Raw genomic sequence first — 17,400 nt, forward strand, 5'->3', positions numbered from 1 at the left:
AAGAGTTCTACCTTTCAGCGGCCCCCTGCCTTGGCTGTCTAGTTCAAACTCTCTCATTTCTCTCATCAACCCTTGCTCAGTTGTTCCTTCTTTTAACCAGCATGTTGAATCCAGGCATTTCACTGTGTGGTCTTAGCTTTAGATGATGATGAGCTAGAGGAAGAAGAAGAGGAATTAGAAGTCGTGAGATTTGCAGGCCTTCTGTTCAAGAGCACATCTCGACTGCTTCATTATGTTGCTGCCTTTCTGCCTCCCACCCACCAAGATGAAGAAGATGAGGAGGAAGACGAAAAAGATACACAAGAACTGACTGCTTTGCAAAAAGTTGGTGAGTATCTCATTGTAGTCACCTCTTTTTCTTTATTTTTAGAGAATTCACATAAATTCCTTTATAGACAATTTTGTTATCCATATTTAATGCCATTAAACGTTTTAACATTATGTTAGCAAGAAAACCAGGGACAAAATCACTTCTTCAGAGCTTTCTATTAAATCCATCATATTTTTAATATTTCTTCCTTTCACACAATAAAGGCTTGCTTTGTGGATATACATAGAAGTAGGGGTACAGGATGATGGGGGGCTGTTGAAATGAGATACAGTGAAATGGTGCTGAAAAATATCTTTAAATTAACATAATGGGGAGAAAGATGGAGACCTTTTAGTTCTAACTCTTAAAACTTCAATAAAAGTCACTTTATATAGTTAAAATGTACCTTAAATAGCCTTAAAGTCTAGATTTTTCCTAGTTTTAAAAATGCTGAGAACCAATTGTTTAATATGCTCCAGTGGACCAAGAAAATATCTTTAAAAGTGTGAGCAGTTTTTCTTATACACGTATATCCACACAACAGAACTCAAGCATCAAATCACTTCTGATCACAATAAATTAGCATAACCTCTTTCAAAAGAACAGTTTGCAGCCAGTCTGCTGCTTCTTTTACTTTTCTTTATAAAACAGAGCTGCTCTTTTTCTTTTCCCTCTGTTTGCTGTATTTTAACAGTGTCAGAACTTAATGATTGCTCAGAGTGCATTCAGGAAAATGGCAGAAACATTTTTATGCTATGGTGAATCATAAAATAATATCAATAAATACATCTGCATAAAAGCAAAAATGCTTTCACATTTCTTAATTCAACTCATGATACTTTGGCTACTCAACATCTGAATGGAAATAGTGCAGGGCTACCAGTGCAGTCAGAACTTGAGTGACCAAAATCTAGAGAGAAAAGAAACTCAGGAAAGTGAAATGGGCCATCTCTGTTTCTTTCTCCTTGAGCCGTTTGCTAATGTACGGGCTGTGTAGGCAGAGAAGCCAAGAAATCTAAAAGGCAGCTGCTAAGAGGGCAAAGAGCTAAGTACAGTTATCAGCAGTATCATGGTGATGGGGAAGTAGAAGCGGCAGCTCAGGATCTGCCAAAGAGAGGGCTTGCTCTATATAACAGACTTTCAATTGAGACATCTGAAAGACCTCGTTACAAACAGGGGCAAAACTTGAAATAAAGTAATCTTTAAAAGAACTGAAGTCAATTATCACCATTCTTATTCAGTTAAAGTAATTTCCCTAGAGAATAGAATGGAAAAAACACATTATGGTACATTTATGTAATAGAATACTATATAGCCATTAAAAGAAAACTAGTGTACATACAATATGGGTACATACGATATGGGTGAGTCTCACAAACACTGTATTGAATAAAAGAAGCTTGGTACCAAGAGTACATACTTTATGGTTCCATTTAAATAAAGTTCAAAAATAAGGAAAAATAATCTGTGGTGATAAAAATCGGGAGACTGCTTAATTTGTGAGGCTAGTGATTAAGAATCATCAAGTCACCTTTGAGTTTTTGGGGTGCTGGCAATATTCTATATCTTGATCTGGATGGCATTTAATGGGTTATTTACCTTATGGAAAAAAGCATAACGCGTACACTTGAGATTTGTGCACTTCTCTGCATGTATACTAAATCTCAATGAAAAGGTTTACTTGGGGATGAGGGTGGGAAATCTTTCCATAAAAAGTCTGGGAGGAAAAGCAAGTGTCAGTAACATTGATTATTTTACTTTCTTAAATATTCTAAATATTCTTTAGGTTCTATATTTCGATATTATCATTGGAAAAGATAAACTATTTTATAGAGTTTATAAAACATATCTTCTTGTTCGTGTATTTTTCTGGGACTCTTTAAGAAATATGCTCAGGAATCATTCTGTGTGTGTGTGTGTGTGTGTGTGCGTGTGTGTGAAATCAAGTGTTCTTCATTTTTGGTGATGTGAACAGTATGAACTAACTAAAATGGTATCATATTACAGTCTGTTTAGATCACACCTTTGGACATGATTGCAGTTTGAGTTGTGTGGACTGCATAAATGGAGGCAGGTGCCAGGAAGGAAAGAGTGGGTGCTCCTGCCCAGCTGGTTGGGGTGGCATTCTTTGTAATGAAAGTAAGTGATACTGTGAAGAATCGTGATGATAAGTTCTCCTCTACGACTTGTAAACAACTGGTGATGAGTTCTCCTTTATGCTTGTTCTCCCTAAAAAGTTTTAGCAAGGTAAGGAATTGACATGGGTAAGAAACCAATTTATTTGTTGCATGTAAAGAATGTCTATAAAGCACTGAGGTTTTAGAATAAACATGTGAAAAAAAAGGGGGTAGATTTTGTGTTCCCTAGGATACTTGATGTGCTGTTTCTCGTTTATCCATGGAACATAAAAGTTAATAAAGTATCCTAATATTCTAGGCCTATCAAAATCCCATCATTTAAATAAATCATTAGGCCCTGGCAAGCTGTTCCCAAGAAAAGAAAAAGAGAAAGGAGCTGTGCTACAAACTGCAATTAATGGGATTGCCAGACTGCTGCTTTTTTCTGTTCGTGTTTTCTTCTCTTCTTCTTTTCAAAATATGTTAGTACAGCCAATGATACTTTTAAGTTTTTTTATGTCTCTCATGAGAAAATATCAAAGATTTAAAAACTGATACCTCTACTAAATTTTTCCTTTATATTTTAAATGGAGATATACTTGCAGGTACTAAAACTGCCAAGTAATAAAAAAATTATATTAACTATTTTTGTTTCCTCTTTCTCTTTTTAAATTTACCTTACAAAATTTTTAATAACAGAGTTTTCTTAGTCTTTATGATTAGCTTGGAAGACGGTATGAGCAAATTTTTTTTGACCCTCCTTCATATAAGAAGAAAGAGCACAAATACTGTTTCTGATGAGATAGATATAAAACTTGGATCATAACATAGTGAAGTGGTTTAACCAAGTTTACTAGTTCGGGTATTGAGGATCATCCTCAAGCACCCCTCTGGTCATGTTTCTCTGCTGCTCAAAACACTTTGGATGTCCCATTTCCTGATACATAAAGCATACACTTCTGATCTACTGGCTGGCAACCATCTAAGATAAGGTCTTCATAAATCCTTTTTGCTTTTTATCTTAATCACAACTCTTTGCCCAGCTTATCGTTTCCAGCAAACTAAACCACTCGCTATTTATTGCTTTGCTCTTTTCATCTTTGCGCCTTTTGCTAAACAGCCATCTTTGTCTATTGCCACTTTTGTATGAAGTTTTTTCTTGATGGCCCACGTCTAACCACAACTACTTGTATTTCAGTGGATTTAAAGTCACTTTCTCCCTCTCCACATTCGATTAGAGTCGGCTATGTCCCTGTTTGTCTGCCTTACTAGACTGAAAACTCATTGGCCAGCTCCTTTTCATGTTTCTCCAAACTGGAGGCACTTAGTACATGAATGAACAAATGAAGAAAATGGAGTATTGAAGCAACCAGCTATATTGACTTGCAACTTAACATTGACCTGAAACTATATAAAATTTGGATCAAATACATGTTATTGTACTCTTATTAGGAAGTAAATATTTATAAGTTTTGTTGGTGAATATGCAACTTCCAAAACCTTGATTTCTAACATGGCAGCATGAGAAATGAAACTAAAAATCTATCTCAAATACATCAGAATAAAACATGTCTGATACAAAATTAATATAGAAACATTGAGAATAAACTTGTTGATAAAATGAAAATAAGATGACCCCTTCTTTGGGTTTAGAGAACCTTGAGGACCTTTTAAGTGTTCAGATAGCCCTGTGCAGGAGAATCTGGCCCTGAAAGCAGAAGATTATATCTTTTTTTGCATTTCCTTTATGTCTTTTTTTTCTTTTTTTCTTTTTTTACAAAAATGAAAACAAAACAATGGAAATTGGAAAAAAAACTCACTAATTCTTTAACAAAAAAGAAGGGTGAAAACATTTCTTAAAATTCTATATAAGCTGCAATAAATGGAAGTGACCAATCATTCATCACCCATATTTAAATGCAAGAGAAAGTAAAAAAAAAAAAAAAAAACTTTCTGCAGAGATCTGAAAAGTTAGTTTTCCCGCTGAGTAGGTCTTCTAGCTCAATATCTTTATTGATCTATGTTGAAAATATCTGTTTTGCTAACTTAGGAATTTTTCCAAGTAATTATAATAAAACAATTTTAAAATTACCACATATTAATTTTAATAACATATTTTAGAACTCCATTTATTTTGAGATTTTATATTGGCTATATCATTTCTTACTGTGAGACTGTATTCAATAGAAAGGGAAGATAATGGAGGATTTTCATATGACAAATGAATGGGTTATATATGGAGGGAAGGATTCATAACTCCTTGGAATCATCCAGCTAAGGTTTGGGGCATGTTTGTCTTCAGTTTGATTCTCCATAATTGTTGTTTGATGCTAATGAAGTATTTAGCAAATTCTTGCACTGTATGATATCTTATTCTGCTTTGTGGGGGAGTGCCAGATAATAGTGTTGGTTTGCCTAGATAGTGTGCAAGCTATTTAAACTTTTTTAGCTTTATTTTTCAGGTATATTTTTCAAAATAAACCGAAGTTGGTTGTCAGTTTTTGGTTTTTTTTTCTCTCATTCCTTTTGTTTTCCTCTTTCCCTCGCCTTTCCTTTTCATAGTAGCCTTGGGCTTGAAAGTAAAGAAAAAAGTGAATAAAAGCCAAGTTTCCATATTAGCATCTGGAATGGTGTGGGTGGCTGGGTAGAGAAGGTGATATAATATTTAGCCTATTATGATAAAATGTCAATTAAAATGCTCACTGAAATTTTCTAAATAGCTATATTTAACCAAGTTAAAATTAAAATAAAGTTATGGACATTTTTCCCAACTTATTTTTTATTGGAATACGAAACACTTCCCCCAAAACCAACAAAACAGTTTGCTTGACTTCATCATTCTTTGACAATGAAAATACCTTAGGACCCTCAAGACAGTCTTAATCACCTCCATTCCTGGTTGAAAATACATGCCACTTTTTTTCTACATTTCCTTACATTTTTCAAAATAGAAGGTGCAGTTTCTCATTAAGGTTATTACAGCAAAGTTCTCGAAACTTTGAAAATGTGAAATTTAGAGTTTATGGAGCAAGGTAAATTTTGCATATAAACCTTCTTAGCAGTACCTCAGTCATCATTTTAACGAGCTATATCAAGAATCCCCCAGTAATGATTATACCATCCAAACTAGAGGCATATCAGAGACACTTCCTGGGTCTGCAAATTAAAGAGATTTTAATTACTCTGTATCTATTCTAATAAGAAGACATGATATTTTTTTCTCCATTTGTATCGCAATAAATATGTTATATTGCTTGTTCAAATTCTTCATTTTCTTCATAGCTTATTCCCCAGAGACCAGTGGGAAAGAGTGCGGAATCATCTGTGATTGTCAGAATGGAGGCACCTGTGATCCTCTGACTGGGCAGTGCCAGTGTCCCCTGGGGGTGCATGGGAAAACCTGTGAACACGGTAGGAATGCCTGGTGCTGGTCACATGAGACAACGATTTAAAGTCTTGAGGTTTCTACTGGGAAATAAACTAAATGAAAGTTGCATCTGTATTTTTTAAGGTAGCCTTTTTCCTGAAGAAGTTAAAGGCTGTGTCAATGTATATACAAGAGTACAATTGCTTTGACTGATAACATATATAATAGAGCAAAATAAATGGTACTTAAATCTCCAACTGTGATCTAAGTAGGGTGAATCCTGGTACAGAAAAAGCCTTTACTTCTGTTGAGCAAAAAGTCGAATTTGTACGTGCCCATTTGGATACAGGAGCTATAGAGAATTTATTTGCTCTGCATAATGCAATGAAGAAAAATGGAGCTCCTTGGGAAAACTAGGAAGGAATAGAGATGAAAATCAGAGAGGAAAAGGAAAGAAGAGAGAAAGGAAAAGAGGAAAACGATGGATGAAAAACTCACAAAATGCCAATGAGTGCTGTGCATGGATTTTTCATGGAAACCAGTGAAAGGGCCACATTTTTTTGCACAGGTTGATAAAGTATAAAAAAGAAATTGCTTGTACAGGCCCCGAAGCTGAAGGCAGAGAGTCAATGAAGATCTAAGTCCCTGGGGATTGCCAACCATCAAGGGGAGTTTATTAGATTCTTATAGTTCATGGACCTTGGGAGATGGAAACCAGGATTACTTCACTCTCTGAGAGGTGCAGGAAGGCTCCTACTGGCATCTTAGTTATTTATTCCCCTGAACAATATTTATTCATTTATTCAAAACATGCATATTAAGTGTTTGCAAGGCACTGTGCCAGGCATTATGATATGGTAACAAAATCAATCAATCAATCCTTAGTCCTTTTATGTGGATCTTTCAGTATTGTTCAAAGCAGACAAAGGTTATAAATGTCGGCAGGTATTACTAATTGAATATTAATGTGTGCTTGGCAGTCAGATTATGAGGAAAATGCAGACTATGTGACCCAAACTAACTTTTAGAGAAGTGATGCTTAAGCAGAAGCCTGCAAAATGAAGAGATATGAGACAGGGAAAGTGTGAGGGAAGAGCATTCCAGACTGAGGGAGTTACATGTTGCCAGACTGTAAAGTGGGTAAGAGTAAGGTGCATTACAAGAACCAGAAGAAGGTCAGTTGGTGGAGCGAAAGTCAATCAAGGGGATATTAGCACCACGTTAGGTCAGCCAGTGCAGAAACTTGTGAATCTTAAGTTTGGAGGTTTAACCTGGCAGCAATGGCAAGTCCTTGTAGAATTTTAGACAGAAGATATAAAATCTTATTTGTGGTTTTTAAAAGATCTCTCTTGCCTCAGTCCAGTCAGATCGGAAACACCTTACCTTTTGCATGCTCCACATTGCATATAACAACAGCTCTGGCAAGTTTTGCATGTGGGTTAATATTTGCTTTGTTTGTCCTTCCACCCCTTAGGATGCCCAAAAGGATTCTTTGGGAAGAACTGCAAAAGGAAATGTAACTGTGCCAATTGTAACACTGGCCATTGCCACAGAGTGTATGGCGCCTATGTGTGTGAACCAGGGCGCTATGGGAGGTTTTGTCATCTGAGTAAGTCACAAGCACTAGATTTGCTCTCTGTGAAGCAAGGAGGCTCGGAAAAGTACCAAAAATATGTTAGAAAAAGAAAGAGAGTAAAAAAACATAATATATTTTATAGTTATATTACATATAAACATATATGATCTATGTGCTAGTTTTTATTTAGTCTCTTTACGTTATAGAATCTAGATTTTGATGAATGAAAGAAAAAAATTTCTGAATTCTTTACACTTTTTTCTAGTTGGCATTTACCTTAACTATTGAGAGAGGATTGTTAATAGTTCATTTAAAAGGAGATTTTACACTTTATGGGACTTGAATATCAAAGACCTAGAACAAGTGTTTTTTTATCTGAATTTTATTGCATAGCAATATCGTTCCTTAAAATTTCTAAAGCAGGCTATTCATTTTGCATTTTGACTATCAGTCACATTTTGCAAAAGATATTAGAAAACATAATCACCAGTACATTCTTCAGCCCATCAATCAGTAACTTTTAGGATTTCTCCCAATGGGATATCTCTGGATGCCCACCATTCCATCTTAAAGCTGTGTGTAAGCACTCTTGAGCCTGAAACAATCTCTATCCTGCTCTTCTATCTATTCCATCTGCCCTCCTCTGAAAATCCTTCCTGAGTGAACCTCAGTAATATCATGACCCACTTCTTAGCAGCAGACACCTTTTAGAGTTTTATATTGTATTTTTAGTCAAATGTCCTTGGATCTTGTCTAATTTATAAAAGGTATGCCTTTAGAAAACACAGAGTATATTGTGAATACTCCAAAAAGAGATCTGGTGAAGGCATCATGGAAAGTTGGACCTGGGTAATGAGGAGAGGTTAGGCTTGCATAAGCAAAATAGGAGAGAAGAGGAGAAGGCACGGATAAATGCGAACAATGCAGGTGCAGATGGTGTGTTCCAGAACATCACATACCTCCTGGAACAGGCCAAGAGAAGAAAGCTCACCTAGGAACAAAGACAGCATCATTTCTATTATTGTTCCTCTAAAGTAACAAGATACACTCCATTTTTTAGTAATAACTTGAATATTTTACAAGCAATACCAGATGTTTTGGCAAAAAACATTTAAATCATGACTCATCTAGTCAAATATTTAAATAGCAGATGGTGGCGATGGTGGCTAGCATTTTGAATATGACCATCTCTAGAAAAAACATACACATTACAGTTCTTCAGGACTCTTATTGCTAGGCTTGAGGCTTTATTTATTAAAGTCATTTGCCTGGCCCTGAGAAGCTTGAGTTTGCTGTTGTAATAAAGTGCTGCAGCTGAGTGCCTTACATAACAGAAATCTAAAGCCTCACTGTTCTGGAGGCTAGAATTTTGGAATAAAGGTGTTAGCAGGCCATGCTGTCTCTAAGAGCACTAGGGAAAGATCCGTTCCAGGCCTCTCTCCTAGCCTCTGATAGTTTTTGGCTTGTAATAGCCTAACTCTAATCTTCACAATGGCATTCTCCTTTTGTGAGTGCCTTTGTGTCCAAATTTCCCTTTTATAAGGACACCAGTCATATATCTGAGTAGAGGCCCATCCTATTCCAGTATGACCTCATTTTAACTAATTACGTTGGCAGTGACATGATTTCCAAATAAGGGCACATTCTGAGCCATTAGGGTAAGGACTTCTGAATTTTTGGAGGACCTATTTCAATGCACAGCAAACCCCGAGCAGACAGTGGATTGACAAAAGAAGTTGCTGCCACTTTCCCTTTTTCCTTCTAAGCATAGTTCTAAGGTTATGTGTTTTTAATATACCCAGTTGCCACATTTAAGTTTTCTGTTGTGCCTGAATTGTCCCCTGAACTACTATCCTACATGCTGAATGAGAAAGAGTAAGGACATAGAAGTCAATCCAGGAAAACGAATGTTCCGGAATGAGCAAGTAGAGGCCTACATCAAGAAAGATAGTGTCTCTGAGAGATCTTGGAACTTGGTGGATCTGAGAAAGGACTCAAAACTTGGCAGCCATAGGAAAGATGAACAAGGGATAATATAATTTATCATCCAAATAGGATATCAACAGTGAATAGGAGCCTGTTCATAATTCTGTTCTACTTTAAGGATAACTCTGTCTATGGCTGGCAAGGACATGCATCCCCTTACATGGTGCCATTGTAACCACCACTTTAAATTATCTCTGCTAATAATAGCAAATATTAGCAGATGTTAATAATTCCATTCACCAGAAAATCAAATGGCTTATTTTGTTCTCTAAAAGCAGCTTTCTTAGCAAAGCCTAAGTGAGCATATAATAAATACAATTACCTTGAGCCTGGAGGGCACTTGAAGGATCTTTCATTTGATAAGTCCCTTGGACATCTGTAAGGGGGAGAAAAAAATTATCGAAGGTATATTTCAGAAAGGGAATTGAATTACCGTAAGTAACTCCTCAAAGAGAGAACTAAGGGTAGGTTTTCCCGAATGCAAAGGTGGGGCTTTTTCAGGTTAGAATTCCTATGTGACTATCATCCCTAAAACTCAACGACATGGGGGAAAATAATGAAGGAAAGGCAAGCACTGTTTGCCAAAGATGTGGCCAAGATAATGCCGCTGTCACGATGAAAGTTGTGTGTTATCTACGTGATGTAAAATTATTTCCGATTACCATGTAATGAAAAGGAAGGAAAACAATGGTGAGCCTTCCCATCAATGCTTGTCCATCATCTCCATGCTGTGTCAGGATGAATATGGGGCCTGGCAGGCCTTCACAGTCCTTGGAGAATATTAACTATAGGCACCAACGGAGCACATTGAGAAGCAATTTCTCTCCCCCGGAAGCACCAAAGCCTTTTAAGTAGTTCAGGCTTCACTCTTCACATCCACTTGCCAAAAAACAAATGAATTGCCTGATTTGAAAGACATTTGTTTTCCTTTTTTTTTTTTTTTTTTTGGCAGTCAGAATGATCCTCTTGTTTTTCCCATAATCAGGCCCTGCAGAACTACATGCCTGTGCACTAACAATGTGAAGAAAAAAAAAAAAAAAAGCATGGTTTTTAGGTGACCGTTTTTGCCTCAATCTGCTTGCAGACTGTCCCAAGGGGGCCTACGGGGCTGGCTGCTCTTCAGAATGTCAGTGTGTGGAGGAGAACACCCTGGAATGCAGCGCCAAAAATGGCAGTTGCACCTGCAAATCTGGTTACCAAGGCAACAGATGCCAGAAAGGTACAATCTGATGATAAATTTTCTTTCTTTTCTAATAACAATGTTCAGCCTTTGTTCAGCACCATATGATCATTAATTATTTAATCCACCAGTGTCCTCAGGAGATGGGTAAGCTTTATTAATCCCCTATTTGCAGGTGAGGAAACTGAGACACAGGGCAATAAAGTTATTTAACCTTGTCATCTCAGCCTCTGCTGTTGGCTGTCCCCTTGCTAGCTTAGAGCAAGGGAAGAAAGATCACATTGCAGAGACTTATCCTAAGAAGATTAAAGCTGGCTAGTCACTTATTTGAGCTGAATGACTCAACCAAGGGGACTGCTAGTTCTGAGAGTTAAAAAATCATTTTTTTTATATCTAAAGACAGATCATTCAAACAAATACAATTTGAAGATTCTAACCCTGGTAAAATTGGAAATTTTAAATATAATTATTAATGTGGTCCTTTTTCAAATTTCTAAATATTATATAAACATTTTTATAAATATATAAATATAAAAGTTTATAGCATAATTCCAATTATAAGTAACATATATAGCTATGTATATGTTACTCATTCCACCTTTTCACTGAACCTTGTCATTACCGCCCTACTGAAAATTTTAACTTCTGAGTCTTGTTGACCTTTCCTTTTTTTCCTAAAGTGCACATCATCTTCTAACATACCATATACTCTAATTATTATAATGTCTAATATTTTTGCCTGTCCTTCCTGCTAGAAGCTAAGCCCCATGGAAGAAGGAGATCCATTCATTTTGTTCAGCAAAGTATCCCCAAATCCTAGAATAATCCTGATTTATAGGAGTTGCTCAATAAATACGTTCTTAACATAATAAATGAAAATCTTTCATTTTAGTCTTTACATATTTTTCTCATGTTATGTATTCTGTTTGAATCAAGCACTTGTTACTATCTTATTCAGGAGAAATTATCACAGCATTTTTCTCTTTAATATATAGCAAGCCTGAACATATAACAAATAAAATTATCATCACTAATAGCAAGTGAACTCTTTGCCATTGCAGTGGTCCAAAGGGCGATCTTGTTTACAATCGGAGGATTTGATAGATTTGAAAGGCAGTCGTCATGCTGTGGGGTCTGCTCACAGTGACCGGCTCTGGGTTTGAGGGTTGTCTTTGTCTCTCGTGTGCTACACCCTGCTCCTGGCATTGTCATCTTCAGTGTCTGCAGGGCTTGTTAGAGCTGACTGCAAGGGAGTAAGAGTCGTCCAGGTCGTTCCGTGGCTGTGGAACTGGAGTCTGGGCAGAATGTTCATCTAGAAATCATGGAGAGAGGGCTATTTAGGGATTATGACTTTCTAGGTAACGGGGTAAAGAACTTGGGGAAACAGAAGCCTGACATTACATGAATGTATTTTATATGGTATAAGAGCAGGGCTCATGCCAATCTCTAAACCTCCTGCTTTAACTGATTTTTAAGGCTAGGTCAGCCCTTATTTATATCCCCACTAGAGAAGTGATGCTCTGGAAGTCATTGCATGAGGAGACAATACCATATAAACACACCTGACTAAATTTAATTTATTCTGATAACATTTTCTTGAAGCAGCTACTGAATATACTATATTGGAAAATGCTTCTGAGATTCCCACTGTGAAGGAAAATGAGTTGAAAGTATATGTAAATCAGTAAAATAGAGAGGTCACCATAATCTCTGGAAAACATATTATTTTTCAATCAGATAACTTTGTCCAATTCTGATATTTTTGTCTAACCACAAAATGAAATTATGAATCAGAGCGGAGTGGGTGAATGGAATCACCATGATTGGCAGCTAAAATCAAGGCAAAAAGAGCTCTCCAACAGTTGTGCATGATGAAAATCAGGCCTGTTTTTCTTTTTCTTTTTAAAAAGAGTGAAGTAGCCCAAGTGCTCCTAGAGCCAGACGTATTTTTAAAACTCTTGACTCTAGACCTGTGTCTAGATTGCAGATGAATAGTTAATTAAAGACTGCAAATTGTTTCAATGGCACTAATGAACAGTGCTCTCCACAATCAGCCCCAGGACTTATTTAGCCCATCAGCAATGACTTTTAAGAGCAAAAGAGCTGGTTTTTACACTAATCTGTGAAATATCAAAAAAGAGAAAGAGTTGGGGTGGAAACAGCCAATGTTTTTGTTTTGATTAGTTAGTAGTCTAGGGTATTTTGGACCCCAGCTGCAGGCAGACCTCTGAATGGGGAGGTCGCTGGCCCAGCAAGCTCCTTGAGTTTATCTGAGGAAGCCTATTCAACCCTCGTGTCATCATAATAAGGACAGATTTTTTTGTTTGTTCGTTAGTTCCACTTTGGATGAACACATTTTGAACTCTGTTGGGTGTCTATAAGCAGGTTAATTGACATGAAAGGTGCTGAGCATTTAGTATTACAGCATGAGTTTGCTGTAATGCCTGAGAGCACCAGTTTTAGAGGCCAGAAGATCTGGGTTCGAATCCTGACTTTGTTCTTATTAGCTGTGTGATCCAGAGTAAGTCACTTAACCTCTCCAATCCTCAGTTTCTTAAGTAAAATGGAGATAATGTTGCTTATGTCGTATAGTAATTTTTATGAAAATGTGAGCTAATTTATGTAAAGCTCTTGGCACAGAGTGAGTGATCAACAGATAATAGCCAAGAATGGTACAGACATCCTAGAAAATTTAGTAATTCTGTTATTCATCGAAACTGCCCAGGACAAGAAGATACTTCTAAGCTCAAATTGGTTCTATGTTACTTTTTGCAATTGTCGTAGGTTTAGGAAAGTTTCACTGTTTTCTCTGTGTTAAAAGAATACTTGCGACCGGATTTCTAATTCCAGTGGTTTCCATGGTAGGACATATGCTGAAACCTCTAACTGAGCCCTCAGTGGTCCCTGCAGCATCAGCTATGCTTTTCCAGTTCAAAGGGCATTCAACAAAGCAGCCCACATTTCCTCTTTCTCCACTTTGTACATCATGTGGTCTTATAAAATACACAAATTACAAACCTCTCGGGTGATTATTCTGGCTTACAAAAGAAGCAAAGACTAGAAGAACAGAATTCAAGCAACCATTTGGGGACAGCTTCCCAAGCACCGTGCCTCCTAAGCTTCCTTTACGAATTACATCTCATTTTCAGGTTTTGTTGCGTGCAACTGCCTCCAAAGGCATATATCTAAATTGCTTCCATTGTTACTGCCTGAAAAACCACATTTTCAGCAAAAAGCCAACCTCTGTATCTGTATTTCCAAAGTGACAGGATATAGCATTATGTTGATTTCTTCAGGGAATATTTTTGGAAGTACTATAAATCCTTGGAGGCTACTCAAATATTTCTTTCTTTGTAGCTCAGTGGTACACATATGCACTCACACACATAAGCACACACATGCACACTTTCCCAACTCACTTAGGCAACATCAGAAATCTGGGGCCATCTTGCAATTTATTACAAGCTCCTTTCTTTCTCCTTTTTTATTTTACAAGCTTGCCCCGATGGCCTCTGAGGACAAGAGTGCCAGTTCTCCTCTGGCCCCTGTGAGAATGGAGGTCAATGCAACAAAAAAACTGGAAACTGTGACTGTCCTTCTGGTTACACAGGAAAAGCCTGTACCACATGTAAGTCATTAACTTAGACAAGATAACCAATGAAGTCAATAAAGTTGTTAGCTTTATAAATGCTTTTTTTTCTAACTGCTCTATGAGACATTATTTTAGGGTACATCTTTCAATTATCTATTGTTGTAAAACAATGATTTATTATTTCTTTTAATCCTATGGGTTGATGAGATAGTTCTCCTACTGGTCTCACCTGGTGTCACTCATGGCTGCTGTGTCAAAAAGCTTAGCTTCAGAAGCCACACATCATCACTTCTGCCACATTCCATTGGTTAAAGCCAGCTAGATTCAAGAGGAAGAGAAAGAGATTCTACCTCCTAATGAGACGAGTAGCAATATCTCATTGCAAAAGACCTGCAAGCTGGGAGATAGGTTTCAGCCATCTTTGGAACCAATCTACCAAAGTACTTAAAGTCATACTGAAAGGCAGTCTAAAGAATTTGCTTATCATCCTTATCTGAGTGGGAGCAGATTATAGAATGATAAAAAGTTAAAGTGGATCTGCTTCAAAAAGCCAGTAAAACAACTCCCCTGCTATCTCCTTTTCTGCTTGTGATTCTTACCTAACCTCTCTTAACTCTGCTTGGATTACCTTCTCTGCTCTCTCCACAGTGGGTCAGAGCAACTGGAGAACTTGAGGAAAGCTGTGGGCTGGATAGTAATGATGGCATTTTTTTAAAACAATTAAAAAAAAAATTCAATTACAATTGACATACAATATTACCTTAGTTTCAGGAGTACAGCATAGTGAATAGATGTTTATATAACTCACGAAGTGATCACCCCAGTAAGTCTAGTACCCCTCTGACACCTCGCATAGTTATTACAATATTAGTTTTACATTGCTATTTCAAATGTGTCTAATATATGTCAGCAAAAGTCTGTTGTTTGTGATGGTCTATGATTTTATGAGGTGCGAATAGTAGTCTGAATTAGCTTTCAGTGCTTAGTACTTTGTATAAACCAGCAAGCAAGCAAAACCAGAAACTTAAATGCAAACATAAAATGTAACACCGGGATAGTGTTTAGCACTTAGTTAATCATCTGATCATTTGGGAAATGCATTACTGCCCCTAAGAATAAGCCTCAAGCAAAAGTGATAGGACAAGGTCTTTGCCTGAGATTTTTCTGGATGTAACTAGGTAGTTTTTACTTTAGGATTGTCATTCTGGCACTGTTGACAAGCATTTCAAACAGTTATAAAAGTGTGCTGGTGCAGCAGTTGGCTATTCCTAACCTACTTGTTTGCTTTAAAAAAAAAAAAAAAGCTTAAAGGTAAGAATTTACATATTCAAAAGGTAGTTAGTTGCTATTTCCACAGTGAAGTGACATTTTCTTTTGTCTAACTCAACTTTAATGGAATAATTATTAAGCAGATAGTGACAAAGTTTACACTGTTCCAATTGTCAAGGTGACATAAATAGGCTATTGAAAAACAAGTGAAGAGGAAGATAAAGTGATCATTCTTTAAAATATTAATTAAATAATTATGTTACATCTCTCTGGGATTTCAAATCCTAGAATGATTTCAAACCCCAGGAGAATGAATCATGATAGTCCTGAGAGATTTTTGATGAGTGTCCTAATTTTTTGTTGACAACCTGATACATGACATAATGCATTAAACTGAATAGGCAAAAATTTTCCCTGACTCCTAGCCCAGTTCAATGTTTGTGTTATATGGTATTATCTGATTTTACACACAGACACAAACACAATTATATAATCATCATAATAAGATATTTAGTAAAATGAATGGAACCAAAGGATAGGACTCATTAAAAATGCTTCATGCATATACCACAAAGAATGTGTGGCATTTAAAAAGGGGCTTGTGTTTGAAGAGAAGCATACATTTCTCTAAATATTCTTTTATGGTGCTTACAGAATTTTAAAACCCAGTTACTCTGCATAACAAACTGTAAAAAATACTTATAGGATACAAGGTCATATGTTTAAGAGGCAAAAGAGACAAAAAGCTATTTCTAAAGATATTGGCTTTATATAAATTCTAATTTTTAGAAGTTATAAATACAAATACTTGGAGAAAATAATTATTTTTTTAAAGGGTTTTATTTCACTGTGTTAGAAAACTCTGGGTTATATAGGTTGTAGTTCTTTCCATTCTCTAAACAGTGTTGGGAGTGGGCATCGGTGGCTTCATAGATACCGTCATACCCTCGGTAAGAATTACAATCTCTGAGAAGGGCAGTTTAGCCTTATATATCAGGCATTTTACCAAACAATTTGCGAGTTAGTTCCAGCTTATTCTTTATCCCAGCATTATTTATAATAGTCAATTACAAAATAGAAACAACCTAAATATCCACCAGAGGGAAAATGATTAAACAAATTCTATAACACATCAGTGGACCATTCCGAAATGATTAAGATTCATGTTTTGGAAGAATGTGTAATGTCAGGAGAATTGAAATTGGCATTAAATGATGTGTATAAGGAATGATCCAAATTTGTAAGAACATGTCCCCATGTGTACATGTGGAAAATTGTAGTAGAAAGGACAGCAGTTGTTAAGAGTGGCCATCTCTAAATGGTTGGACTATGGGTGAAAAACTTTTTCCCTTTGTATATTTTGTCTTTCTGATTTTCTTTCTTAACACTCAGGGAGGATAATAAATCATCTCCAGATCAATCATTGACTAAATATCCAAGTAAGATAGTTGTCTGTTCTTAACATATTGTCAGGTGGACTTAACTGTTCCTAAATAGTGAAGATGTTTTCTTTCAATCTAATTGAACTTTTAAGACTGTGTTCTTTTGTTTCACATATGTGGATATTGAGCCTTGCTTAGCAGCACCACTAAAATTCTTTTTTTAAAAGCCCTAGAAGAACATTGTACAAGCATACGTTGGCTGGTTCCAGACCACTGCAATAAAGCAAAATTCTCAATAAAGCAAATCACACAAATTTTTTTGGTTTCCCAGTGCATATAAAAGTTATATTTACACTGTATTGTAGTCTATTAAGTGTGCAACAGTATTATGTCTAAAAATATATGCATACCTTAATTTAAAAATACTTTATTGTTAAAAAATGTTGATCATCTGAGCCCATTGGAAAATGGCATCATAGATTTGCTTGACACAGGGTTGCACAAACCTTCAATTTGTAAAAAAAAAAAAGCATTATCTGCAAGCACAGCAAAGGGAAGAGCAAATAAGATATGGCTATAATGCTTCCTCTGAACACTTCATTTCCTTCTCTTCAGAAATTC

At 36.3% G+C, this 17,400-nt stretch overlaps 1 protein-coding gene across 1 annotated transcript in view; it reads left to right on the forward strand.

The window, feature by feature from the left end:
• Positions 1–10,586, forward strand: part of LOC105305969 (EGF-like and EMI domain-containing protein 1) — a 453,542-nt gene extending 442,956 nt beyond the window's left edge. Inside the window, 5 exon segments of the mRNA XM_011380831.1 lie at positions 137–328; positions 2,318–2,449; positions 5,710–5,838; positions 7,269–7,403; positions 10,441–10,586. Of these exon segments, the coding sequence (XP_011379133.1) occupies positions 137–328; positions 2,318–2,449; positions 5,710–5,838; positions 7,269–7,403; positions 10,441–10,586 (734 nt within the window).
• The last annotated feature ends 6,814 nt before the right edge of the window (positions 10,587–17,400 follow it).

Source organism: Pteropus vampyrus, unplaced genomic scaffold, assembly GCF_000151845.1.
Source record: "Pteropus vampyrus isolate Shadow unplaced genomic scaffold, Pvam_2.0 Scaffold12, whole genome shotgun sequence".
Classification (NCBI taxonomy): Eukaryota; Metazoa; Chordata; class Mammalia; order Chiroptera; family Pteropodidae; genus Pteropus; species Pteropus vampyrus.